The sequence below is a fragment of the Mycteria americana genome, chromosome 5 (assembly GCF_035582795.1).
Source record: "Mycteria americana isolate JAX WOST 10 ecotype Jacksonville Zoo and Gardens chromosome 5, USCA_MyAme_1.0, whole genome shotgun sequence".
Lineage (NCBI taxonomy): Eukaryota > Metazoa > Chordata > Aves > Ciconiiformes > Ciconiidae > Mycteria > Mycteria americana.
In genome coordinates this window covers 35,592,868-35,618,511 of record NC_134369.1, presented here as the reverse complement: position 1 = coordinate 35,618,511, position 25,644 = coordinate 35,592,868, and the positions used below count along the sequence as shown (strand labels likewise).

The window sequence follows — 25,644 nt, the reverse complement described above, 5'->3', positions numbered from 1 at the left end:
CTTGGCCATCTTTTCCCTTTCTGCTTTCACTCACCTGGCTGCTGCTTCAGTCTTCAACTTGCTCTTGAGTCTTGTAACTCTTTCTCCTCTACTCTTTCACTTCATCCCTCTTTCCATCATGCTGCATCAGTTATCCTTGTATTGTTGTATGGAGACTTTGTCCTGAAAGTCAAAGTTAAAGTGGGGATCTTGGTTGCTTAGGTGTTGTCTACCAGGTAAGGATAGGTGAGGGAATGTGATCTGCGCATAAATACATTATTTCCATCAGCTAACCAGATTTTCAATGTTTTTCCTTCATTATTTGCTGTGGGGTTTTGTTGTAATTGTTTTTTAAACTCCTATTTTGTACATTTTCATTCCAAATCCCCACAGATTCTCTCCACATCTGTGAGGTCAGGGATCTAAAAGTTCATTAATCTACCAGAGGCACGTCAGTTCTCAGAGATCTGTGCTATGTTTTGTTCTTGTTTTTGTTTTGATTCTGTTTTCCACTGGAACATAATCTATAATATGGGGATTATCAGGAGCACTGAGCAGACAAAAAGTATGTTACAAACTAAAGCCTGGCTTTAACTGGGTGTTAACGTTTAGATTAAAAATCACACGTAGTTAAAGATCAGTATCTTTACCTGTCTTGCAAATGTTTCTCGAGGTCGTTCAGACTGAACAGACTGTTGAAAGCGATGAATAGACTTTCTCAGTTTCATGTGGTGTGCTGTTTTTTATTCCTTAGTTTTGTATTTGTGCCCACAGTATCTGGTTCACTCTGACCCACTGGACCAAGCACAGGCCATTGGCCAAGCAGGATTGTTCTTTAAAGACGCTATTTCTGCATTTATTGTGCAGATGGGGCAACGTGTCCCTCTAAAACATCAAGTCCTCGTTGAACTAAACGTTAGAGACATAAAGTGAAGATGCAGCTACTCATAAAGAAACTTTCTTATGGACTTAATGACAAGAGGTGGGAGGAAAAATGGAACAGGAAGGCACGAGGCTGCTGCTCACAGAAGTGATGTGGGCAGGAGGAACCAGAAACAAGCCCTGTCTGCTCTGTGGAGGTCTCTCCGATATATGCCTTGGCCAGGGTCAGCTCTGAGCCTGCTGCAGGGGTCATGGCTGCCTTTGCCATTATTGCAAATATATCTGAAAATACCAGTGCTTGTTTCACACGGAGGTGAGACCTTGATGAATCCACTCTATCAGTAATGTGTCCCACAGAGATGTGCCTAATGCATCTGCTAAATGGGCCGGTGTCTCAAAGTTCTGTGAGCAATTCAGCCTCCCACCTTCTCTGGGATGCTCCTTCCCGTCCCTGCCTACTGTCATGAGGAAACCGTTCCGGTCCATGATCTGTGATGCTGGCAAGAGATTTAGGATGGAGATATTCCCATCACAGGGAAAGCAAGTTGTGCCCCATGGACAGGCCATCTCCCTGTCCACCTTAGGCACCTCTTACAATCACACAGAAAGAGTATGGACAGCCACCACAGGTGGGGTCACACATTGCTTTCCCAGCTGAGGGGACGTCAGATGCAGCTCCTCGGGGAGGTGCACTGGGACACGAGCTCAGGCTGGAAGGGAGATGGTCCTGGGTGGAAGGTGAATAGCAACTGCTCCTACTCAAATAACTTGCTGGACAGGCTGCCCTGTGAATGAGCACCATTTTGGTCCTCTGCCAACTAAATGAACTCAGTGCAGAAGAGTGATTTTTGCACTGAGTCGTGCTGTTCTGCTTAGAGAGATTTTGCCAGGCTGTGGTCAGGAACAAGAGGTGAGGTTAGGCAGTCAACCATGATGTTCCCGGAGTATCAAACGAGAAGACAGTGTCCTGCTGAGGAAGCAAGCTGGCTGCTTCTCTCCACCTGTGATGGCAACATGAACAGGTATAGATGAGTGGGCAAGGAGAAGAAAAAATTTGGGGCACAATAATTGCTGCTGATGTTTGTACGTTCTGAAGCTTTCCGGATGTAAATACGCACATGTTCAGTGACTGTCACTTTTAAACATTTCGGAGCAGGCGCACAGTAGGTCCAGAGCTCGAGCTTGCTGCAGGCATTCAGAAGTTTAGCTCTGTTCTGTGTTTGTCCGTCCCTCTGTGAGCCCATGGCTCACGTTTCCATGGCATGTGGCAACTTCATCTATGTGTCCAGAGCCACAGCAAAACATCAAGAGATGGGAGCTGGTGGAAGTGCTAAAGTCTTCCCCCAAGTATAATAATGATAATAATTATTAATATATTATATTATAATAATGTATTATCTTATAATGATAATTCTCTGCCAGCTTCAACTTGTTTCTTTAGCTTTAGGAACTCAACCAAATTGCTGTGCTTGTCTGTACTAGAGGCAGCGCTTGGCTCCATCTGACGGGCCCTCTGCTTCAGGAGAGGACTGGGGTGGGGACAGGCACATGGAGGTACTAGAATTGCTCTTGTGGATCAGACCTCTCGTCCCGCAGCCCATCTCTAACGCTGGCTTCAGAGGAAGGTGCAGGACTCCCTGGGCTGCACCACCGGGATGTGCTGCCTGGAGAAGTCTCTTCCTGATCCCTCTCAGTGGAGGCTTTCTGCCCAGAAGCAGGAGGCTTTCCTGGGGATGTGCTCATTATTCACTGAAATGCCTTATCCTTTCCAGATTCCTCATAAGCTCTTGTCCTCGGGACCACGTGAAAGTGATTTACACAGCAGTGTTTTGTGCAGTGTAAAAAGGCATTCTTTATTAATTTTGAGCTTATTGCCTCTCACTTTCTTTCCAAATCCCTCTCTTCTCGCATCAGAAAATATGTACAGAGCAGTGCAACACATTTTCTTTGTCATTTACTCTTTTGAAACCTTCCTACTAAAGCAGTCCCCATCTTTTCAGCTGCTCTTCAGCATTTTTGAGTGCTGCAGAGATTTAGACCGAATTTAAGCTACGTCTCCCCTGTACCACTGCCTGCAGGGTAAATGCAACCTCGATTTTCAAAGAGAAGAGGGACTCTCCCAGGGGCATTTTGAACATCCAAATAAGCTAAAAGTGGCACTCCCTTAATCACAATTTTGAGGACATGCTCCAGTAAATTAGAGGCTTGGTTTACAGAAGCTGTGATATTTTGTGGCTACTGTACAGTGTTCATCAGAGCATACCTAAGGCTAACTGAGCAGAACAAGACACATTTTAATGTGACGCATATGAGAAAAAAAATTCAATTTCCTTTGTATTTACAAAGGTCAATGACAGGAGACTTTGTCAGGAGCTCTGCTTAAAAATATCTCTAAAATTTATTTCTGCTCCTGAGTGCTCTCGTGGCCAGTCTTTTGCCTTGAGAGTTGCTTGGGGATGCTAGCCTGTGACTCCCTGCAATATGGCTCCCTGTTATGGTGGGAACAATTCCCTTCTGGCTTATGCTGAGATGGGAGGAAAGAGGGTGGCAGGGAGTAAATTGCAAAAATAACCTTTTAGTTGCTCTTAGCCCATGTAAGGGAGACCCTGAAAAAGAGGAGCAGCTCTCTTCCAATAGGTTGAATCCAACACGTGGCCTAGAGAAAGCCCACACAGGTCAAGATGCCAAAAGGCTTTGGCTGTGCTCCTGTCTTGGATGCAGACCACCATCCCATTCCCCTGTGAATAAATGATGCTACGGTTTGCTTTCAACGCTGATGTGTGCACGCTGTGGTAAACTGCAAGCCCAAAGCACTTGAACCTCAGTGTTAAGCACTAGCACTTGGCTATGAACAGGAGGGAGGCACCTCACCCTAGGCTTGGATGGGAGTAGTAAACTCTTCTGCTCAGAAAGCAGCTTTAGTTAGGTGGAGATTTTATTGTGCTGTAAACCACAACCTCTGTTCTAGCAGAATTTATTTCCTTTCTCTGTCTTAAAGGTTCTTCATCATTAAGGAAAGCTTCCTGCTCTACTATGCTGAGAGTGAGAAGAAGAGCTTTGAAAGCAATAAATACTTCAACATCCACCCCAAGGTGAGCAGTCTTTGCATGGGAGAGGGGGTTATTCTGTTTCTAGCCCCCCCCGGGCCCAGCAAGTGAAGAAAAGGTAAGTTACAAACTTCTCATAGATGCAGGGAAGCCTCAAAAAAAGCAAGAATCGTGTCAGTACCTCTTCAGGCTCCATATTGATTCAGCAGGTACATGACTTTAATATTTGTTTACCTGCTAAGAGATGTATCCCCCGGTTTTCATGATCTCCCAATCAACTAATCTTGTGGGTATGAGAATACTGTTGGCAAAGCCAGTGGGGGGGCTAACGGCTTTGGTTGCTGCTTGTTCCTAACCTGTACTCGCACTCGTAAGTGGTCGCAGCCAGCCCCTGCTAACCCACGTGCCCTCAGCCCCGAGAAGCAGCTTCTGTCGCTCTGCTGCCTGCAGCTCTCACGGGGGGACTCCGTGCTCTGACTCTGCTTTTAGCCTCTGTGGTCACTGGAGGCTGATGGAGCACGTGTGCTTCCAAAGGTGCTGATTTCACCCAGCCTGGTTAGGGGCAGCAGGCCACCCATCTGTCCCCAGCACGTGTGGGGTGTTGACGTACCGGTGGTGACTGTAATGGATGCGCAACCTCTCTCGTGCTACCACACTGTGGCTCTGCAACATCTGCCCCTGTCGGGAGATCACCTCCTGCTTGATGAAAGAGCTCCCACTTCCATGTTCTCGCTAGCAGCCTTCCCTCCAAGCCAAACGCTGGAGAGCCATCTTTACCCCGTTTCAGCTACCACTTGGAGGTCTTCTGGTGGTGGCGGGAGTCCCTCTGCTTTTCAGGAACTGTGTGTATTGCCCCTCCTGGGATAGCCAAGGCAGGGCAGGGGCCCACAAGTGACCAAGGGTGAATGTTCAGCTTCTGCTTAGTTAATAGTTATATTTGATTTTGATTGATTGGAGTGCCCTGTTTCATCCCTAGGGTGTCATACCCCTGGGAGGCTGCATCGTGGAGCCCAAAGAAGAGCCCAGCATGCCTTATGCCATAAAGATCTCTCATGAAGACTTCCATGTAAGTAGACTTCTTTTCTTGTCAAAAAAAACCCAAACACCACAAAACATTTTGTTGCCGATGAGCAGGGCTACATTGGCAGTCTTTCCCACCCCACCAATGCGTGCCTCCCCTCTCTGGGCAGACTATCCTGAGAAAGAGGAGGGGTTAGCATCCTAAGGCCCCTCAAGGCTTTGCTGCTGCTCCTGCTTTGACAACCAACAAGGAAAGTTGCTCTTTCTGATGGCAGGTCTTATGATACTAGCAGACCAGTAGACAGATATTCAGGAGCCCTAGAGCTCATGTCGCCCTATCGTTTTATTCCTACCATGACCGCTTGCTGTGTGCATCTCTCCAGGCAAGAATGTGTGGTAGACCTGGGTCGTAATTGCTCCCACGTGATGTCTCCTGCGAAGGTGGAAGCTTGCGGCGGGCTCTCCTCCGGCCACAGCTCTGCTGGTTGTGTCCAGTTCGTGCAGAGGCACGTAAGGCACCAGCCTCTCTAATCCGGGTGTTTTTTCCCCCTCCCCTCCCCTCTTCTAGGGTAACATTGTTCTAGCAGCTGAATCAGAGTTTGAGCAGGCTCAGTGGCTGGAGATGCTACAGGAGTCTGGAAAAGTGTAAGCTTCTTTCTATTCCTTATTCTCTTTGATCTGCTCTGTAGATGTGTAAAGGATAAAGAGGAAAAAGCCTGACCAGAAGGACTACAGGGAGGCAGAGAAGCTCCCCAAGACTAGTGAGACCTTTACTTGCCTGCTAGAGTAGGCTTTCTAAATCTCAGCAGATGCAGGAAGATGTAACGCTTAAAAAGGTATTTGACTTTCCTAAGCCAGGTAGAAACTTCCAGAGCTGTAGAGCAGAGCCTACTATTCAGCTATGAGACTTAAAGCAACAAGCACTTTGCTCTGCCCTACTTGGCTGCATTACAATGTGTGTATGTGATCTCTTGTGACTGTAGGGACAAAAGCTGCTCTTTCAGGCAAGTTTAACTTGTAACACCAGTGTGTGCATACAGGTATGCATGGTAAAGCAGGTATCTCAGTTAATTCCAACACTACGAGGCTGAAAATGTTCACCTGTAGTTAATGGGGAACACAGTGTTACAGTGGATCAGCCCAAGCCAAGCTCTGCGCTGCTGCAGTGAGCCTGGTTTTGGTGCTAGAGCAAGCTCAGTTGCCTCCATAGTACTGTATGAACGGCAACAAAAGCTGCCCATTAAAGCTTCACGGGAGCAGGAGCCCCACGGGACACAAGACCCAAGGCAGAGGTCTGTCACCCACTGGGCACGAGCAGGCTTGGCCACTGCAGAGGAGGAGGGACCCCTATTCAGTCCTGGAGTAATTTGGAGGTTTTCCTTCTGTAGCACAGGTCTGCCTTCACCAATGTTAGACTTAACTATTGCCAAGGGCAAGAATTTGGGGGCCAAATTAATCTTTCAAGTGTGTATGGGAGGGAAGGAGTATGGCTGCACAGCTCAGGAGGGGTGCTCACAAGCAAGCCCTGTGTGGCCGCTCATGTCGCAGAGCCAGCCTTTTCTCTAGTCCTTGCTCCAGTATTCCAGCACTAGTGTTTAAAACAGGAGCTAGAGAGGTGGCTGCTATCGTACAGCAGACTACCTGCACCTAGCTAAAAATCCGCCTGTGACACCCCCTTCCCTCCCCTCTCTGCTTCTGTTCTTGCATCAGAGGAGGAGAGCGATCATCAGTGCTGATGATAGTCTGCATGGGAAGAAAAGCACAGATTATGTGATTTATGTTAGCAGGGTCAGGTTGGGAGCCAAGCAGCAGCCAGAAAGGCACAGCATGGGCCAGTAAATTGATCTGCAATGAATGGTAAAGCTAAAAGGAGACAGCTGAAATCTTCTAGGCAACCTGTTTCAGCGCCCTGTTGTTCCTAGACAGAGATTGTACTGCTGATGGCACTGCAGCACTTAGTTTATTGTGATCATCCTATAGTTTCCCTCATTATTTAGAAACAACCAAAGGAAAAAAAAAAACCCCACCCTCAAAAACCCCCAACTTCATAGACTGAGATTTTGTTAAATAGGAGAAAGATGAAAAAATGAACCCAGGATAGAAAGCATCCTCTCTCCTGTGTTTCAATTTTGAGTGCTGCCTCTTTACGTCTGGGGCCGGGGGGTGTGTGGGTGCCTGCACAACTGCTTGTTACCTCCACCATCAGAGTGTGCTCAGTGATGCCTTCAGCTCTTCGCTCCTTTCCAAGCCTCCTGGTTTGACAGGGAAACTGCTTTATTCAATGTGGAGGGGAGCTGATGGTCTCTCCGCATTTCTGACGTGTTGTGGCTTGCACTCATCACACTTGCCAGATCTTGAAAGCTTTCTGGAAATGCACAAAGCCCTGATTCCCAGCCGCCCAGGCTCTCTTCCCACCCGGAGAGGCTTTTGCTGCTGCTAGTGGGCACACATATGCTCTCTATGCCCATAGCGGCATTCCCTGCGCTGGTTAAAAGTACACTTGGTGGGTAATGGGGAAAAAGAAACAGATCACCAACTCTTTTTGACAGGAGAAAGGCATGAACTAGGACATGGTTGAACCCAGCTGAGAATAATACTACGTGCTTGTTCTGAGGAATGTGCTAACAGTTGCCATACCACCTGCGTACCCATGACATGGGGCCATTTTGTGATTGGCATAAAAAAAATAACCTGGCATTTGGGAAAGGAGAAAAAATTGGGTTGTCCTGGTTCTCTCTTGTTTTCTGGAAGATATTTGTGGCTGCTGCTGGATAAGAACCAATTCTCTATCTCTACTCCTTTAGGCCCTTGGCAAAACTACGCTCCTTCCTTTCTCAGTCCTCACACCCTCTACTTAGGCAGCCCTGCCTTCATATAGCCTGTCTCCTTGGGTGGCCATACCTTTGTGTCCCCTCTTTCCTCATCCTCCATACATATACAGATGATTATCCATCCTGGGCTGTTACCTAGGGAGAACTAGGTAACGTAGTACATATGTCCTGTGGGCCATGAAGTGCTAAGTGTCTCCAAAAATTGGTTCTGGATGCTCCTGAGAAAGGCAAAATGCAGGCAAAGCTTGAGAGATGTTCCCGGTGCTGCAAAAGGACTGGAATAGACTATGTTTGAGCTGTATAGCAAATGGAGACACTATGCAGCTTTGGGGTTTCTTTTCAGAAATTATTATACGGGTGTTTTCTGCTTGTCCCAAGAGCCTTGCTGACCCTCTGCTTTCAGCACTTTAAGCAATGTGGCTTTTTCTGATGAAAACTCACTTGGCAAGAAGTACAAAATAAAAAAAAGCACTTGCTCACCCCTCAGCTGAAGTCATAGCCTGTACCTCCCCGCTGCTGCGGTTACGCACCGGCACTGATTCCAGCAGATAAAAGGAATAAAAGCTTAAATACTACACGGTGATATGGGTGCATCTTCTGAGTTATACAGCAGTGGGTGTAGTAACCTTTGAGTTACAGTCAGGGAAACATCTTGTTAGGCTGGGGAAGGGAAGGAGCGCTGAAAATGTGAATCTAATAAACCGACACCTTAAAGGCTACAGCCATTTTGAAACCCTCCAAGTAATCATATGATAAACTGTGTTGTATGCCCCCCCCCCCCCCCCCCCAAGCTGTTTGCTGTTGGTTTCTCTGGGATCAGATTCATCCTGTATCAGAGAACGTTAATGGAAAAACACATTCACACCTACATGTTCTCACTCAAGTTGGAGATGTCTACCTGTGGGCAAACCATCACCTTTTTAATTAGCATTCTAATTTCCTCTGCACTTTAGAAATATCCTAGCTGCTCATTAGCTGAAAAGAAACCCAGCTGTCTGCAAAGAGCACAAGGCAGCGCTTGGGCTGCTGGAGCTGTGAGCTGCCTGGTCCCTGGGGTGATGTGTGTTTAATATATTTGTCTGGCTTTTGTAAGAGACGAAGTACAGGTTGCCTTGAAATTGTTTTATAAGAGGTTGCCGACTTAACAGTTTCCAAAAAGCTACAATTTCAAATGGCTCACAAAGAGGCCTGGTACAGGAAGGCTTACAGGTATTTAATATTAATAAGCTCCCTTAGGATTTAACAAAGGTGGCAGAATTTCTGGGCAGCAATTGCTGTTCCTGTATGTGAATCTATATAAGTAGATTTGGATTAATTTTATGTATGCATTTTATGTATTTTGTGTGTGTACCTATTTTTTTCTAATGGAACATGAATAGAAGTGAGCAGCAAACTCCATTTCTGGTTCTGTTTTTGATTTGTATGTCCTCGTCCTTGGTATTTAATATCTGTGTTAAAGCCTATGCTGTTCATCAGCTCAATCAGTAACGGGCATCTGCTCCACAGGCCTTTTTTGCAGCTTAGTTTCATAATGTGTTCAAGAGAACTTGAGATCCTCTGGCCAATGGTCCTACAATAACACAAGGTACTCTTTGAATACGCCTGCTTCCTTTAACTCTCCCTACTTGCCAGCATCTTGTCTGGCTTTTATCTCTGGTTCTTCATTGTTTTGACAGGGAGAGGCACTTGACTCGCAGTGTAGGGCCAGACACCAAATCCTAGTAGCTTACACGTTTAGCAGAGGAGGGATTGATTGGTTCCAGGATGGATGGATGATGGATACCAGAAAGGCTGACGATAGAAGGCTGTGGGAAGGAGTCAATAAACAGTTCATGTTTGAAGGGGAAGAGTAGCTATAGCAGCAAAATATTGGAAAGGCTGCAGAAGACAATGTCACTGGCAGAGGGGAAGTTAGTTGAGTTAAAAGCTAAAATCTGGTTCTAAACTCTGTCGGGATCCATTTAATAGGTTCCAGGTACATCCTGTTGCAGTTGGAGGCTGTGCATGTGCTGGGTTGGTCTGGAGAGCCCTTAAGACTAAGCTCAGTGCAGAAATCTCCAAAACACTGGAAAAAACATTTGAATAGCTGTGCGGTGTTGATGTACAGCTCCTGTATTAAAAAAAAAAAAAATAAAGTTACTGAATGTCAGGGAAATTTCTCCAATTGATTTGTGGAGAAGAATTTAGAGAATCACTGTCCCAGCTGATGAGAGTCTGTGTGTTTGAATTCCTTGGTAGATTGCTAGGCTGAGTCCCCTGCCTCGATCTGTGGGACCCTTAGCTCTCTTACATTGTCTGCTTTGTGTCTGCTCTCCCTAGGACCTGGAAGAATGCCCAGCTGGGAGAAGCCATGATCGAGAGCCTGGAAGCCCAAGGACTGCAGCTGGCCAAGGAGAAACAGGAGTATTTAGGTAGGAAACTCTTACTTCCAAAAGCCATAAACTCCAAAATAGCCACTTTGCTTTTCTGGAGTTGTCACTGTGGTCAAGCCAAGCAGCTACAGGTTTTTACTGTTGACTTTTACTGGATGAAGCTTTTGAGTAGACAGCAGCTGAAATTCCTGTTTTGAAGGGAGTCAAAATATGAAAGTGTTAAGGTAGGATCTGGACATCTGTGTGGAGTCTGAAAGGAAGAACGTGCTTTGGCCAGCATGCTGCAGTCCTGCGGCTCCAGATGGGTGGACTGTACAAACGTGTGCTGCCCCTGAGAAGTCTGGATGTGCTGATTTCAGCCGCTCACCAGGCAAAGAGCCAATACCCTTGTGTCCCTGAATCACACAGGACTGGTATTTCTGAGGCTGATCACAGCTTTTCATGCATGAGTTTTCCTCCTCTAGCTGGGTTGTTTTTTTTTTTTTGGTCTTACTCTACTTGGTCTTTGTCTGCGTTTGCCCACACTGTTCATGTTGAAAGTGGGAGCATTTGCAGGGGTTGTTTGAGGTGTCTAATGGCAGTGGCTAATTTGTCATTGCTCTCTCTGTGGGCAACGGAGAGAGCGAGCAGTTGCTCCAGATGAACACAGAAGGTTGGAGGAGACTTCTGGAGGTTATCTAGTCCAATCCCCTACTCAGAAAACAGCCTCTGGATGGCAGTACCCTCCTGACTGCCTCGGCAGCTCCAGCTGTCTCTCCCCACATTGCCTATAGCAGGAGCCAAGGGAGAGCAGCCTCTTTAACCCAGATGCCTCCTAAGTTGGAGCGTTCCCCAAGACAGGCGTAACAGCCCTTCTGGCCTGGGAGCTGCTGGTCACATGCGTGAGCCCAGTGGTTTGCCTGGGCAGTCATCTACTCGAAACAAGCTAGCGGCACCTTTGTGTGCTTTCAGGTTGGTGATGCCTTGAGCAGGGGCTCCTGCTCTCTACTCCTAATCATCAAGCCACTGGAGGACTCCTGAAGAGCCTTTTGCATTTCTGCATCCATGCTGATCAGGGGTGATCTCAGTATGTGGTCTCACATGTGACAGTGATCATAATTCAAGTATCGAGGCATGTTCATTCTAGCCATCTAAGCACCATTCACACGCGTGAGCTGATGGGTGGGCTCATATGTGGGGCAGGCAAGGAGCAGTGCTTCCACACCTGACAAAGGGTAACGGAGTGCTGAGAGGAGGATGTGGAGAGACAGGAGCAAAGTTAGAAACAGGAAATTTTTGTCAAAACATTATTCTGCAACCCTCAGAGCAGACTAAAGAGCCTAAGAGACTAAAGAGGGCCACAGTTAAGATAAAAGACAAGGTGATGGAGGCATAGAGAAATACATGTTCTGTGGCAAACAGGAGATATTTGGAATACAAAACATACATTCCACTGGGTTCTTTAGTCCATGACAAGAACATTCAGAGCTGGTCAGTTGTCACAGTTCGTTATGTTCTTTTGTCTATTTATTCCTACATAACTGCTGAGGCTTCTACCTCATTAGGCTTACCTTCAATGATCTGTGTCCATCCTGTAGTTAAGTTTTGAGGTCAGGCACTGCTCCTGGCAGCAGGTCAAGGCTTTTTGGAGGAAGCAAACACCGCTCTGGGGAATCCCCTGAATCTCCCCAGAGTTACCTTCCACCTGCCCCCCACCCAGCTGGGATCCAGGTTTCTCTCTCAGGGTGGGACTTTGCAGAAGCCCATCAAGCCCTGGGCTTGCCCCCCCAGGAGAGGCAGAAGAGGGAAGGTGGGAGAGCCTCTGTGTAATCACAGTGCAGCTGTGCTGGGTCCTGGCAAGGAGGAAGAGGGTGAGCCAGGGAAGCAAAGGCAGCAGTGGTGGTCAGCAGAGCTTTAGTAACATAACAGGAGCCCTGCTGCGGGCAGGAGTAGCAGAGATCTGCATTCCTCCCAGCAGTAGTAATCCTGCCAGCAGGAGTAATCTCTTCAGGTGCCCAGCACAAAGGAAACCGGTAGCATCCTCCGCACCTGATACAGGGAAGGCTTAAGCATGAAGTGCTACAGTGAATCTGCCCCTGCTCCCACGGCAGCCGGGTGGCAGAGCTGAGAGCTAAACCCCAGGCTTAACTACGAGGAATGTGCTTCTGTCTGTAAGCAGGACTAAGAGCTGCCTAAGGCAGAGCCTCTGTTTGAGGTCAGAGCGTAGCACAACGTGGGTGCATCAGGTCACGGCGTAAGGATCAGAGCAGAGTGTCTGGCGGGTATGTGTCCTTCTCAGTAGACGAGCAACTGATGTTGAGGGGAGCTATTCTTAACAGCAAAAAGTTTTATGGCTAAGTTTGAGGGTGGATTTCTGGGCTTGGCTGGGACACCCCAAGGTGACAATAGGGAGCTGGCAGTGATGCCCAGGGGCTGAAGGCGAGGGGGATGTGCCGGGCAGGTAGGGATGAGGCATTAACTGCAGGAGGAGAACTGACTGCTGCTACGTGTGTGTGGCTCTGGGCACCCCTTAACCTTTCTGTGCCTTCGCTTCCTCATGTGAGACGCAGAGATAAGGGTATTTTCCTGACTCAGCTAGAGGATGGCGAAGGTTAGTTCGTTAATGCTCTTTAAGAACGTTGAGAGGAAACCTTAGAAGGAGTACGCAGCAATATGGTTGTTTAGTTTTATTAAATTTTTTGGCAGGAGGGAAATTACAGAACTTCCCATCAGTGTCATCTCAGCCTTTGGAGCCTCCCAGACAGATACACACAGAGCAATAGGGAATGCTGCATTTTCGAGCTCCAAACAGTGTTTCGTACTCATAAATATCCCCAGGATATAAATTTTTTTTCTCTGCATTTGGCCTTTGTGTGTGTGTGTGTTTGCAGATAAGCTAATGGAAGAAACAGAAGAGCTGTGTCTGCAGAGGGAGCAAAAAGAGGTGAGTGTTCATCACAAGCCAATTCCCTTCATCTCCCATGTGGCAGAACTGGGAGGTCGGCAGTTGTTGGTTTGGGAGCACATAAGGTTTCGGGGAGGGGAGGCTGCGGAGCCAAAAGGGTCTCCAGCCAACCTCTGGGCCCTGGGGACGAAGAGAAGGATAAGAGCCATGCCATGGGGTAGGCCCTGGAGGTGTATCCCTGCTCCCCTTCCCAGGCACTTTCCATGCAGCGTGCTTGTGATTATGTCTCCAGGGGGACTAGGGAGGAAGATCAGATTAAATTCATATTCACTGGGTTGAATTAAACACTTGTTATTTGCTAGATTCAAGAGAACTCTGGCAATCAACTTGTCTGTCTCCCCAGTTAGAAAGCAAATAAACAGAGCTGACATTGCTCTAGTGTAGAGATACCGTTGTGAGAAACAAGGAGCAGCAAAAAGCAATGTGGTTTATTTTTTTGACACGCCAGAGATGGGGAAAACAATAAGCATTGCACTAGCGAAAGCCCAAGAGAGCGCTTCCTTAGATGTGATTATTATACCTTAATTTATCAAGTTTATTATTGTTTTCCAAGCTATTCCTAACTTATATTTGCTTAATACAATAAAAGTAGCTCATTCTCTTATGCACACCAAATCTATACTGGTTTTTATAGCACCATCATAAAGTTATTGCAAAATAGCTTTGCAAATGAGTTGTGCTATTACACGGTACGAAATCCTGCATGGATGTAGGCCACCACATTGCAATCTTGCAAACTGCCGCATGCTCTCTATTCCAGTTAATCCAAAACGACTGTCACCCCTCTTTAGCAAAAGATGGCAATGCTGACCTAGGCTTCGCAGGCCTATGTTTTTCCTGTGTACGTTTCTGCAGAGCTAAAGTCCAAAGGTGGCTTGGACACTCCTTTAGGGCTAAGCTACTTCTGCCGTTGCAGGGAGACATCCCTTTCTGGGGAGGTAGCCTGCTGCACAACCCACAGCCATAGGGAGGGAAATGCCCTTGTCTAAAGACCCTGGAACAAATCTCTGCTCTTACAAAGCCGTGCACAGTATCTGCATTGCCCACAAAGAGCAGATCGGGCCAGGTTAGTTTGAAGAACTTTGTTACTGATGAAGGAATGAATATATAGCTCACTGAGCTGTGGCGGTCTGACCTGCTGTGAGTCTGAAGGCTTCAGAGCAATATGTTGGGAAAGCAGCTTGAACCATGTACCTGCACCATGGAGCAAGAGTCTTATTATGAATTTATCTGGCGCCGGTGCTGTTTTGTGACCTGCCTGGGCCTGCAGCAGGAGTTCTGCCTACCAGCTAAAGCTGCAAGGGGACCTGACCGGGAGCGGGACCCTCGCTGTACTTTGTCCCTGTCTCCCTCCATCTGCAGTGGGCCTCGGTACAGCTGCTTCCTCCAGACTAGGGGAAGAGACCGTTTCGCTGCTTGAGGATAGCTTGTGGTATTCAGGGTTCTTTAAATATGGTTTTATTAGCACGAAGATAGCGACAGGCTGATTAAACTGTGCAAAGCCGTAACTGTGCTGTTCGTGTTTTCCTGTCCCCGTGGGGATGGGAAGCAAGGCTGAGGGAGTAGAAATATCACACTTCAGGCGCAGCAGTGCTGGGGCTGTCACGTTCCCGTCTGGGCTTTCTGTACTGCACGTGTGGGTGCCTGGAAATGGTACATGCATGTCGAGTCCAGCTTTCCCAGGGAGCTTGGGACCTTGTGTATATGTGCAGCAGAGCTGATCCGTGCAGGGAGCATGTCTGGGATTTCCAGGTGCCTGGGAACCTGCCTGGGACTTCTGGATGTCTGGAAATCCTCAACCAACCTTCAATTCCTTCTAATTGCCCCTGGACAACAGTGTGGTGGAATCGGACACCCCGTGGCTCTATATAGCTCAGGCTAAAAGTCCCAGGCATTGTTAACAGGGAAGCTTTTCCTAACTATAAGTGTGTCAGCAGAGTACATTCTTGTCTTCTCTTTCGGTCCAGGAACTCGAGCGTCTGAACCAGGTCCTGGAAGCAGAGAAGCACCAGTTTGAAGAGGTGGTTCGGGAGCTGCGGCTGGAGCAGGAACAGATCAGACGGTAAGGCAGCAAACTCCGCAGGGCAGGAAAAGGACACGAACTCCCACACTGGGCAGAAGGGCTGCTCCAGTGGCGAATCAGAACAGTTCGTAAAATCCACCTATTTTGTGCACGTAGGGAGGAGATAAATGCTATACAGACCAAAACAGGAATGGTTGAGATCTGTTTACCTGCATTTGCTATCACTTGTGTGACCACTAGAATACAGCTCAGTCTCATTTTGTGTTCAGGGCTCCAGCAACTTCATTTTCAAAGGGCTGGGACATGAGCAAACCCCAGATTTGTTGGGGTAGCATGGCAATGGACAGGTGCTAGAGGATTTCAGAGAGGCAGTTAGTTTGACTGACCAGCCACGTGGGCTCCAGACATGTGAATCTGGTTTTCCACCATCAGCTGAATGACACTGGGCAGATGATGAAGTTGCCTCACCAAGAATAATTTTGTCATCTTAAGAGTTACACTATGCAAAACATGAACAGCAAATGTATTTAGAAAGGGAAGAATCCAAGTGCTTTGCCCTGAGTGTTGAAAGGGCATGTTTTGCCATTGCCCTGGGTTTTTTTTAACTTTTCTCTCCCTAAATAACATCTCAGAAAAGCCAGTGTGATTTTGCAAACCGTTTTTGTTTTCATAGACCTACATCTGCTTAGATATGACTGCCCTGTCTGAGCTCTTCCAGTTGCAACCGTGGCCCTGCCCTTGCTAGAGAAGCACACGAACAGTTGGGTTTGGATTGACGATCAGGAGGCACAGTAAAGTTCCTGGACGCCCGTAGTGTGTTCAAGCCGTGATGCTTCCTGGCAAGCTCCTGACTCTTCAGGGCTGCCTATACCAACCACTGGTCGCAGGTCCTGCGCTAAGAGATCCACAGCTTGCGCAGTCTGAGCGCGGTCTGTGGGGCTAGTGTTCCCCTGCAATAGCTATCACCCTTTCTGCTTCTTTAGGGAGCTAGAACTCACAGCCCGCTCCCTTAAAGGAGTGGAGGAAGAAAAGAAAGAGTTGCGAAGCCTGACACAGTCCTTACAGAAAACCCTAGAGGTGAGTGACCACTTCTCCCCTCCGAGAGACAGCATTTTGGGAACGATCCATGAGAAGTGACCAGGGCTGAAAGCAATGCTGTCCTGTGGAATGAATCTAACATCCGCTAGCGCCGGAGTTAAGTCCTGTGTGGATGACCAGGTTCATTCAATAGCTGATATGAAGGTCAAAATCCCCTGCAGAAAAGGACTAGAAGTGACATGGAGCCCAGCCGAACCAAACTTTTCTCAGCAGTGCTAGGTGATGTGATGTAGGACAATAACCATAACTTGCGGTTTGGGAAGCTCAGGTTGAACACTAGGGAGAGACTTTTCACCAGACAGGTAGGCAGGCGGTGGGAGAGGCTGAGGAACCTCCATCTTGGAAGGTTTTCACAACCCAACTGTAGAAAGCCACAGCTGACCATATCTTGCTGTGCTGACAGACTAGCTCTGAACAGGAGGCTGGACTAGAGCCTACCAAAGGGTCCCTTCCAGCCAACATGGCTAGAAGTCTGTGATGGCTTTCTGATTTTTTTTTCTTTTTTTTTTTTAACTGCAACTCCCTAAGTCCTGGTAGAAATTGGAGCAGCAGAGGCGCATTCATTGTTCACAGAAGGGAGCATGGTTCCCAGGGAATCATGTACCACATGGGAATTTAGGAACCGGAGTGTTGATGTATTAAACCCTTTTCTTGCTTGGTATCACTCTGGTGGATTGGTGGAAAGCAGCTTTTCTAAACATATATTGTTTGTGAAATTTCCACACAGCTGGCCTTCTGAAGCCTCAATGTCATCCTTAATGTTCGTGCCAGATCCTGCAAGTTCGTTCACAAATCTGTTGCTGATGTTCCTTTGAGCTCTCCTTGCCCGCAGTTATGGGTATGAAAAAAGAACTGGAAAGCTAGGGAAGGACCGTTCATGCCCTAGTTGCACAGCGGACCGAACACTTCACAGGAAAACAGCATGATATGTCCTATTGCCCCGCAGTTAGAAGTACCGGGGGGGATGGCTCTCGTTCACACGGAGGAGCAAGGTGAGGAGGGAAGGCAGGGAAGCTGCCTGCATCGGTGATGCACTAGGGGAGCATAAGGCTCCAGTCCCTGAGCTGGGTCCTTACTAGCATATCATGTCAAAGCAGCCCGCAGGTTCTCACCCCCTTGCATAGCGAAGGCTATGGCGGAAGCTTGCTCCTCATGAGGCAGGTATGAAATGAAACCCAGATTTTGTTATTCCTGTTTTTTAACCTGAATGAGGCATGTGGATGTAAGGATGGAGGGACTCAATAGGGAGGAGCCAGGCAGGAACAGAAGCAGGAATGTTAGACCTGGCTGATACTCACGATCTCTGCCCTTCTTCAAGGAGCTCTCCCTGGAAAAGCAGCAAATGCTGGAGATGCTGGAAGAAAATGAGAGCCAGCTTCCACCTCCAACCAGCCCCAGCAAGGAGCAAAGCCCCATCTGGGGACTGCACTGCAGCCTGCGACAGATTGAAGAGAAGATGCAGCAACTTCTGGAGGAGAAACTCCTGGCAGAGAAGAGGTGAAGTGGGGGCAGGGGCTCTTACGGTGGTGCCAGAGACAGGGATGTGGGACGAGATGTGGTCCAACGTGAAGAGGGTGGTGGGAAAAGAGGTAGTTTTCCCCCTTGCAGGTGGGAGGCAATCAGAAAGGGTATGGCTAGATATTTCCAGGCTTAAAATTAGGATCACTTCAGAACTGTTCCCCTGTTTATCCTGAGACCTGCAGAGAGGCAAGATCCTTTATAATTTCCATTCTTGGGTGCGGTAAGGGAAGAGGACGCTTCTGCCCTGCTCAGGCTTAGTGGTGCCAAATGATGACGTGACTATCTGCTGACTTGCTTTTTGGTTGCCAACGCAAGGCAAGTCTGGAAGCTTGTCTGGCTCCCATGGCAGGAGTTCAGGTTACAAACGCTTCAGAGGGGACAGAGTGAGGCAGGGCAGCTGAACTCCTCGCTGCCGCTTGGGCCTGCTGCTTTCAAATCAGGACTTAGGCACGTGAATCCATTTGGTGTTCGTGGACTTGTCCATAAGAAGTGTTTGGTGCTCCTGGACCTCCTCTGGGTGTTGAGAGTGTTCCATTCAAGAACTGTCCGCCTGGCTTTCTCCAGCAATGCCTGTGTTATTGAAGTGAAACACAGACTGTGCTCCCTTTAGCACCTCTTTGCTCAGGGCAGCCAGGTAGCTAAGCGTGCCCCGTCACCATGCTGAGCCCCTTCCTTCCTGTGAGTTGTGCTGGGCTGGGAACGCTCATCTTCCTTTGCTGTGCCGTGCACCAGGATGAAGGAGAATGAGGAGCGGTCCCGAGCACTGGAGGAGGAGCGGGAGTTTTACTCTTCCCAGTCGCAAGCGCTGCAGAACTCGCTCTCGGAGCTGACCGCAGAGAAGCAGCAGACGGAGAGAGACCTCAAGGTATCCCCTGCGTATGTTGCATATTGCTGTCCCTGGGCCCACAGTTCTCTCATTTTCCCTTTCAGTTCATCCCCTATCAAGTGGGAGACTTGGTTTTATTTTGTTTTCATTTTGTGGTCGCAAATCTTCTTTTGCTGTTTCATATCATGGTAACACGTGAAGTTGCCATGTTGTATCTGTGTAGCACTACTATTTATTTTCTCATTCTGAGGCCTGATTAATCCATTCAGTAAAAGTCTTTTCGTCTGCTACTGTGAAAGCATCATCTAAAGATGGAGGGAGGAAAAAAAAGTAAAAGAGGAAAGTAGACACAATCAAGAATAAAGATCATTTCAAAGAAATGCTAATATGGACATTGCAGAACTGAGCAGAAATCTTCCCTCCTCACTTGTGCTCAGAGAATCAATCTTAAGATTTGTAAATCTTCAGGAACCTCTGCATGAACTTGGGTTCAAAAGCAGAGGAATGCCGGTGAGGTACCAGCCCTCCTTCGTTATCCCAGGAATGGAAGATACCTTAATCTACGCAAAGGTAATTGAACAAAGTATGCTATTTTATTTTAATGTAAACAATGTAAAGGTTATGCTTATTATTGGCTGTTTGACACTTAACCTCCTTCTACAAATATTTTGTCCAAAAAACCCCCAATTCTTCTTTTTCCTGCACCTCCAAGATTTTCTTATCCTGTAACCTTCCACCTGGCCAAATTAAAGCTAAGTTGACCTAAGCTGTATTAGTTATTCTCATTTGCTAAGCTACTATGGATATTATCATATATTTCTAACTTTTCTTGTGTTTTGTTTCTGAAACTAAGTACTGTACACCCCTCTGTGGGAACTGACTGCCTTTATCTCAAGTCCCTCTTAGCTGGAAAGATGTCCTCCTGTTCCTGCTCAGCTGCAAGTACTTGCATAAGCACAAATTCATATGTGGAAATACCATTTTTGATTCCACATGGTTCATACAATGAGAGGGAGGCTGTGAAAATGAAAGTCAGAGTAAAGGAGAATTACTAAAATAATATGGACTTCGAATTCAGATTCTGTCTGAAGACACGAGGAGCAACTTTTATGTTGTCTTACAATATTTCTATTGGTTTTCCTTCCTGTTGTCTTTTCATTTTAAGCTGCTTGGTGGGTCCCTCACAGACCTTGCGAGTTAGCAGGATGGTAACTGAGATGCAAGCTGTTTTTCAGCAACACTTATGCTCCTCCTCAGGCTGAGGTGAAGGTGCGCATGGATCTGGAGAAGAGACTGAGAGAAGCTGAGGAAGCGTTGCAGAGCTTGGAGCAAGGCTTGAATTCTCTGGATTGCAACAAGGAGAAAGAGGAGAAGATGAAAGCAGATGTCAGTAACTTGAGAAGTAAGTCAGTCACCCATCCTCTCTACTGGTGAGCAAGCTCTGAGAGAGGAATTATTTCTACCCATCTTCCCAGACACCAAAAGAAGTTCCAAATTAGCAAAGCTGCATATAATATGCTCTCCCAACTCCTTGTACCTCAACCACACCTCCCTTTTGAGGAGCCAGAATGTGCTACGCAGGTACTTGGTGCTTTGTTCTCAAAGGAGGGCAAAATTATCCTAGCCTCCCCTGTTGGGTGGAAGACAAACCTAGGGGCAGAGATGAGCAAGTGCTTTCCAAAATGTCAGAGGGAAGCCGTGGCAGAGCTGTAAAGACTGACTAGGTCTGAGTTACAAAGAGTCCTCCGATTCCCCTCAAGATAATCTTTTCTCAGCCTTGGTTACGAGAACATCAGCAGTTTAAGGAGGACCGTGGGTGCTGTAGCAACGTGCTGGTAGGTGACCCAGCAGGTGAAGTTTGGATCCTTACTCAGAGCTGAATCCCTGCATCAGCCCAGCACTGCTGTGCTGAGACGACTGCAGTCCACAGGCCACAGGTGTAAGACTCAGGTTCCTCTCAGCTTATCCCTGTTTCTTTGCCTCCTTTTTTTTTTTTTTTTTTTTTTTAAGATGAGGCATTACCTAGCATTTGGCCTGAGTCAGGTTTGGGAACTGACATTAGCAGCTTCGACTGGGTGAAGTCTTGCTTGTTTTCCATCCTCAAGTATAGTGCAGGGGGAAGCTGTTATGAAGCTGCTGTATCTCTGCAGTTAAGACTTCATTTCGGTGAAGGGGGGATGTAATGGGCCAATATAGAAAAGTCAAAAAGTTCTGTGGCATTCTGAGCACTGTTACATATGTAAATGTAAATATATGTATAAATAGTTTTTCTATATATGCACATATTTATAATTTATATATAGAAATATATGTAAATAAGTATTATTTAGTAGTTTCTACATCACATTTCTAAACTGAGACAAAAGGGCATGATTCTGAGCTTCATCCCACTGGCTCAGAGCCCTGGTAAGAAAACAGAGCTAAAGTGGATGTGTTGAGCTCAGCATTCAACCAGAGCTGAACTACCTGCACAGGGCATAAGTGAGTAACCTCTAGCACTGAATGTTTCCTGACACTCATTTCCAATCTGAGATTTTGGGGGATGTTTTCTTCAAGAGAGTAAAAATGTACTGATGAGCAAAACGCTAGAGAGAGTGAGGGACCAGCAATGTTTTCTTTAACGTCAGTCCCAGCACAGATTGCCTCAGTCCTTCCAAGTGATTCCTGCAGCTCTGCCCTGCCCTTTCATGTAGGAGTTGGGGTGCATTAGCACGTGAGCCCCCCTCAACAGCAAGAGACCAGCGACAGGCAAGAGGACAGCAAGACTGGAACGGCAGAAGATATGCCGGGTAGACCATAACAGGGGAAATGGGCCAGGAAAAGCAGCTGGTGTGGCAGATCAGCACAGAATAACGTTGTCAGAGTTTGGACACGGGGCTTTGCATGGAGCCTGTAATGTATGTATGTATGCGCTAGTATTTGCTATGCTATTAAGAAATCCCTGGCCATGTATGGCCTGGGTGTGTGTGCCCACACCAGTGTTGCCAACACCTCCCTTTCTACTGTTAGACTTGACTGGTTTTAGAAGTCCTTCAAAGAAAGTGTGATGAACCAGGCTTCGGACCCCTATGTTGCAAGAGAGTTGAGAAGTTTTATCATAATATCAGAGGCTTTTGGCAGTTGAATCATGAGCAGTTGTGGGAATGATTGATGGGGAATGGATGGTTGCAGTTCCTTCTATAATTTGAGTATGCATTTGTTGGGGACTGTGGGGTTTTGTCACTTTGAACTTGTTCATTCTGATGATATTCTGGAGCTTCATGGATCGTTGTTCATGAAGGTCTAGGGAGGTTTTGAATGCCATTACCTGGCTCAACCCATCAGTGAGTGCAGTCCCTTGTGACTGGTTCATTGCTTGAAGTGTCTCTCCCGTCACTGCTCACAGTGGTGTCTTCTCCTCAGAGTTCTTTGAAGAGTGCATCCGCAATGCCGAGCTGGAGGCCAAGATGCCCGTGATCATGAAGAACTCTGTGTACATCCACAAGGCTGCCACTCGTCGCATAAAGAGCTGCCGCTTCCACCGCCGGAGAGCCAGCGCTTCATGGAATGACTGTAAGTATGGGGCAGCTTCTTACTCTACATCCTGCAGGAGCAGATATGTGCAGATGGGGCCGACAGAGCAGTAAGGTCTGCACATGTGGTTCATATTTCACATCGCCTAGTAGTAGAATGGAGCTACAGAGAAACTTGGAGCTTCCTTACCCAGAGAGCAGGCAGGGAGTCTGCGTTCTGGTTGCCTGTCTCTTCATGTGTGTTGAAAGGTAACTGCTGTGATGGTCCTGGGCCCCTAAAAAAACATGCCTAAAGCTGACTTCATCTGAATGCTTAATCACAGACTGAGTTAGGTTGGAAGGGACACCTGGACATTGTCCAGTTCAATCCAGTGCTCAGAGTGGCTACCTGCAAGGTTAGATCAGGTTCTACGTAAAACCCTAAATCAGAGGCAGCTGTAAAGAAGAAAAGTGTGTTTCCATGCTGTCAGCATTTTCCTCCTCTGAAAACAGTAAGGTGAAGCTGTTAGAGGGCAATGGTTAGCTCACCCCTTGCCAGGCTCTCAGCCGTGTTAATGGCATGGCTCGTGTGCTCTAGTGAAGGTTTGTCTTCAGTCTGTGTCCCTGACGGAGAGTGCTGACCTTTCTGTGCTGCTCTTGTTTCAGTGAAGCAGTCCCAGTCCTTCATCTTCTCGCACGCAGAAGCTGAAAACATCGAGGAGCTGAAAGAAGCAGCCAAAAGACTGAGCCGGGACCAGCACTTCAGGGAAACTCTCTATCAAATCATGAGGTTGCAAACGGATTCTGCTTCGGGGGACAAAAAGTGACTCTTGTTGGGAGGGGGCTTCTGATCACAATTTGCCATTCAGCTCTGCAAAAGTTACGCCATCGGGCAGTAGGGTCAGAAGGGAGATTTGCCCTTTGGTGGGGAAAGTGGGGGAAAATTGTGCGTAGGCAATTCCCTCGGTTAGTGGCTTTGTTTTAGTTTGAATGCTCCCTGTAGCCTGGCAGACCTTCTCTGCTGATCACTCCAGATCTGTTTGCTTCAGCTGCTTACGTTAAGCCACGTTTTGCCAAGATACCACAGTCGGTGTTAAAGTGAACCACAGACCGTAGCTTAGGAAGTGCCTCTTCTTTCCTTTCCTGTCTAGTCTGTCTGCCAAACACAAGTGCTTCTGAGAAAGCCCTTTATCAGCCTATGCTCCAGCCAGTGCAACCTCCCCAGCTGGACACAGCTTACCCTGTTCTGCCTGATCCCCTCTAGCAAACGGCTCGCTGCACACCCCCGGTCAATCAGCACTGCGGTGGGACACGTTTCCCGGGGCATTTCCTGAAGACCACAGCAGCCCCAGCCTCCCAAGCACAGGCAATAATATCAAACACAGGGCAACCTCTTGATGCTACATCATTTCAAGCAAATGGCAGCAACACAAGGTGAAGACAACCTGAGGATGCTGTGGATTTGGCTCCAAGGAGGATCATGAGCAGAGAAGAGCTTATAGGTAACTCGGCGGCTTCGATGCAAGCTGGAGGGAGGGTTGCGTTGTGTTGACTGTGGGCAGAACATCCTGGGGCCACCTTTGCACTTTTTTTGCATTGGGACATCTGGCTGTGTCACTGCCAGAAGAAGGAGCAGAGCTATGTTCTGCAGAAGGTGTTATCTACAGGCAGATTCAGTGTGGAGGAGCCTTTGACTCAGCTCTGATGGCTTCCTCATCACCTCTGTAAATCAAGCCAGAGGACAGGTGGGTGAGGAATGTCCAGCCACACAACCCACTACCACTTGGAGAATTAAACGTTGTCAGCAGCAAGCTGTCAGAGCTGTGGAGGTGGGGAAAGTAATCTCTGTATGTGCTGCAGTGAATAGCCTGTGTCCAAGGCTTTGTACTGCTCTCTACCAGTCCTCTTAATTGCAATCCAGGCTACCTCAGGCAAACCGGGACCTCTGGCAAGCCAAGGCTGAACTGGGAGAGGCACTGTGGACAGCCTGTTCAGAGGTGGGCTTCTGGCTGGCCTCTGTCCCCTCCCAAGTGCTCACCATGTGGTTATTGCAGGGGAGGATTTGCCCTGTGTGTGGTCATCTTGTATGTTACAGGAGAGGAATCCCTTTGTTGTGGAAACCTTGCAGCCTCTTCCACCTATTTTAAGCAAGAAGCTGGCTAATAATTACCCATGCTACAGTAACGGCACTGCCTGGTGCTTACAGAGCACATGACAAGCACACCCAGAGTGACACGGTTATCCCCATGGTATACATTGGGAAACAAAGGAATAAACAATACAAAGGTGAATGAAGTTAGCAGCAGAGGTACAGTTAGGGCTCAGGGGGTCTTAAGTGCAGATTTACTGGGGCTTTCAGGGCTGTAGCCCTCTTCAGCACCCCTGCATATTACGTACGTCCAGTGACACGGGGGTTACCAGTGACACCGGGATTACCAGTGACACCGTCTGCATGGCCTTACCTGTCCCATGCAGACTGTGACACTGTCCAGTCCCAGGCTTTGGCTTCTGGCCACCTAAGTCAATCCCTATCAGTTCAGTGCTGTTTCTAGGGAGAAATCAGGGATGAGGCCGGGAAGGGAGCCCTGGCTTGCCAGCCAGAGGAGAGGCGTTGATGCTGGGTGGAAGAGCGTAGTGGGAGGGTGTGATGCTCCTGGAGGGAGTCACTCTGGTGTGGCCAGAAAAAAGCATTGAAGGCACAGCCTGTACTTCCCACTTCAGGCAGTAGCTGACCAGTATCCTTCTGCCAGGCACGGGAGGTTTTATATAATCAGAGGGTCCAGCACTGAAGGCTGGTGTTTTTGTGATGACAGGTGATGTGATAGGAAAAGAGAATTTGCATCCCTCCTTAGCATACCTGATCCTTCTGTGCTTTTTCCACTCGTGCTTGCATGCTAGAAAGCCACAAACGAATTCTTGCTCCTACAAGGCTGAAGGGCTGTGAGAAAGCAATACAGAGCTGGTTTTCCCCTTTACACTGTCCTCACATCATCTCTGGCTATTTTCCAGTTACAAGGTCTATCTTATGTGATGCTGGAAGGGACAGGAAAAAGGACAGCCAAGGAGCATATCTGTAATTCAGGCAGTTAGGAAAATCACCCTGTGGCTTGTAAATGCAGCACCTTTGATCTATTACCATCAAAAGCCACAGTATCAGACTTTACAGAAGTATTGTACTCAGGAGGCAGCCACATCGGGTCTTCCGTTACTGTGCATATTGACAGCAATAAATAAATAAAAGTTACACTGACACTAGAGTGAATTCCTGTGTGTTCTTGATACACTGTCACTGAAATGATGTTAAATTGCCTCTGCAGGAGTTGAGACAAATCATTGTGACACGCTCATGTGCTGCCAGCGCACTTCCTCTGCTTCACTGAGTTGTTGTGTTACATGCTTAACATCGCCTCTCAAAAGGACTGGCTGTATGTAAAACGCTTTCACCCTCGCTACCCCCTTCCACTTTTAAAATGTGTATAAAGTTAAAGCCAGGGTGTACCAAATCCAAAGAAGAAATCTCCCGCTTGCTTACCTGAAGCCAGTGAGCAGCTCTCTGCGTAACCAGCGAGGCATGCCCTAAGCCACCTGCGGCGAGGTGCTTGCCATCAGC

The 25,644-nt window shown here is 47.7% G+C and overlaps 1 protein-coding gene across 1 annotated transcript; it reads left to right on the top strand.

The window, feature by feature from the left end:
- Positions 1–1,791: 1,791 nt before the first annotated feature.
- On the top strand, positions 1,792–25,232 carry PLEKHD1 (pleckstrin homology and coiled-coil domain containing D1). Its single transcript, XM_075501628.1, has 14 exons — positions 1,792–1,883; positions 3,860–3,953; positions 3,997–4,026; positions 4,885–4,974; positions 5,497–5,573; positions 10,079–10,170; positions 13,002–13,054; positions 15,043–15,137; positions 16,082–16,175; positions 17,515–17,693; positions 18,450–18,582; positions 19,801–19,945; positions 21,946–22,095; positions 22,701–25,232. The coding sequence occupies exons 1-14, from the start codon at positions 1,792–1,794 to the stop codon at positions 22,859–22,861; spliced, it is 1,485 nt and encodes a 494-aa protein (XP_075357743.1). The 3' UTR covers positions 22,862–25,232.
- The last annotated feature ends 412 nt before the right edge of the window (positions 25,233–25,644 follow it).

Excerpts from the sequence above, each read along its gene's own strand:
- PLEKHD1 (XM_075501628.1), top strand. The coding sequence starts at position 1,792 with ATGATGTTCCCGGAGTATCAAACGAGAAGACAGTGTCCTGCTGAGGAA. Across the intron at positions 1,884-3,859 it reads TGTGATGGCAACATGAACAG|GTTCTTCATCATTAAGGAAA; the intron begins GTATAGATGAGT and ends TCTGTCTTAAAG. Across the intron at positions 4,027-4,884 it reads GCCCAGCAAGTGAAGAAAAG|GGTGTCATACCCCTGGGAGG; the intron begins GTAAGTTACAAA and ends TTTCATCCCTAG.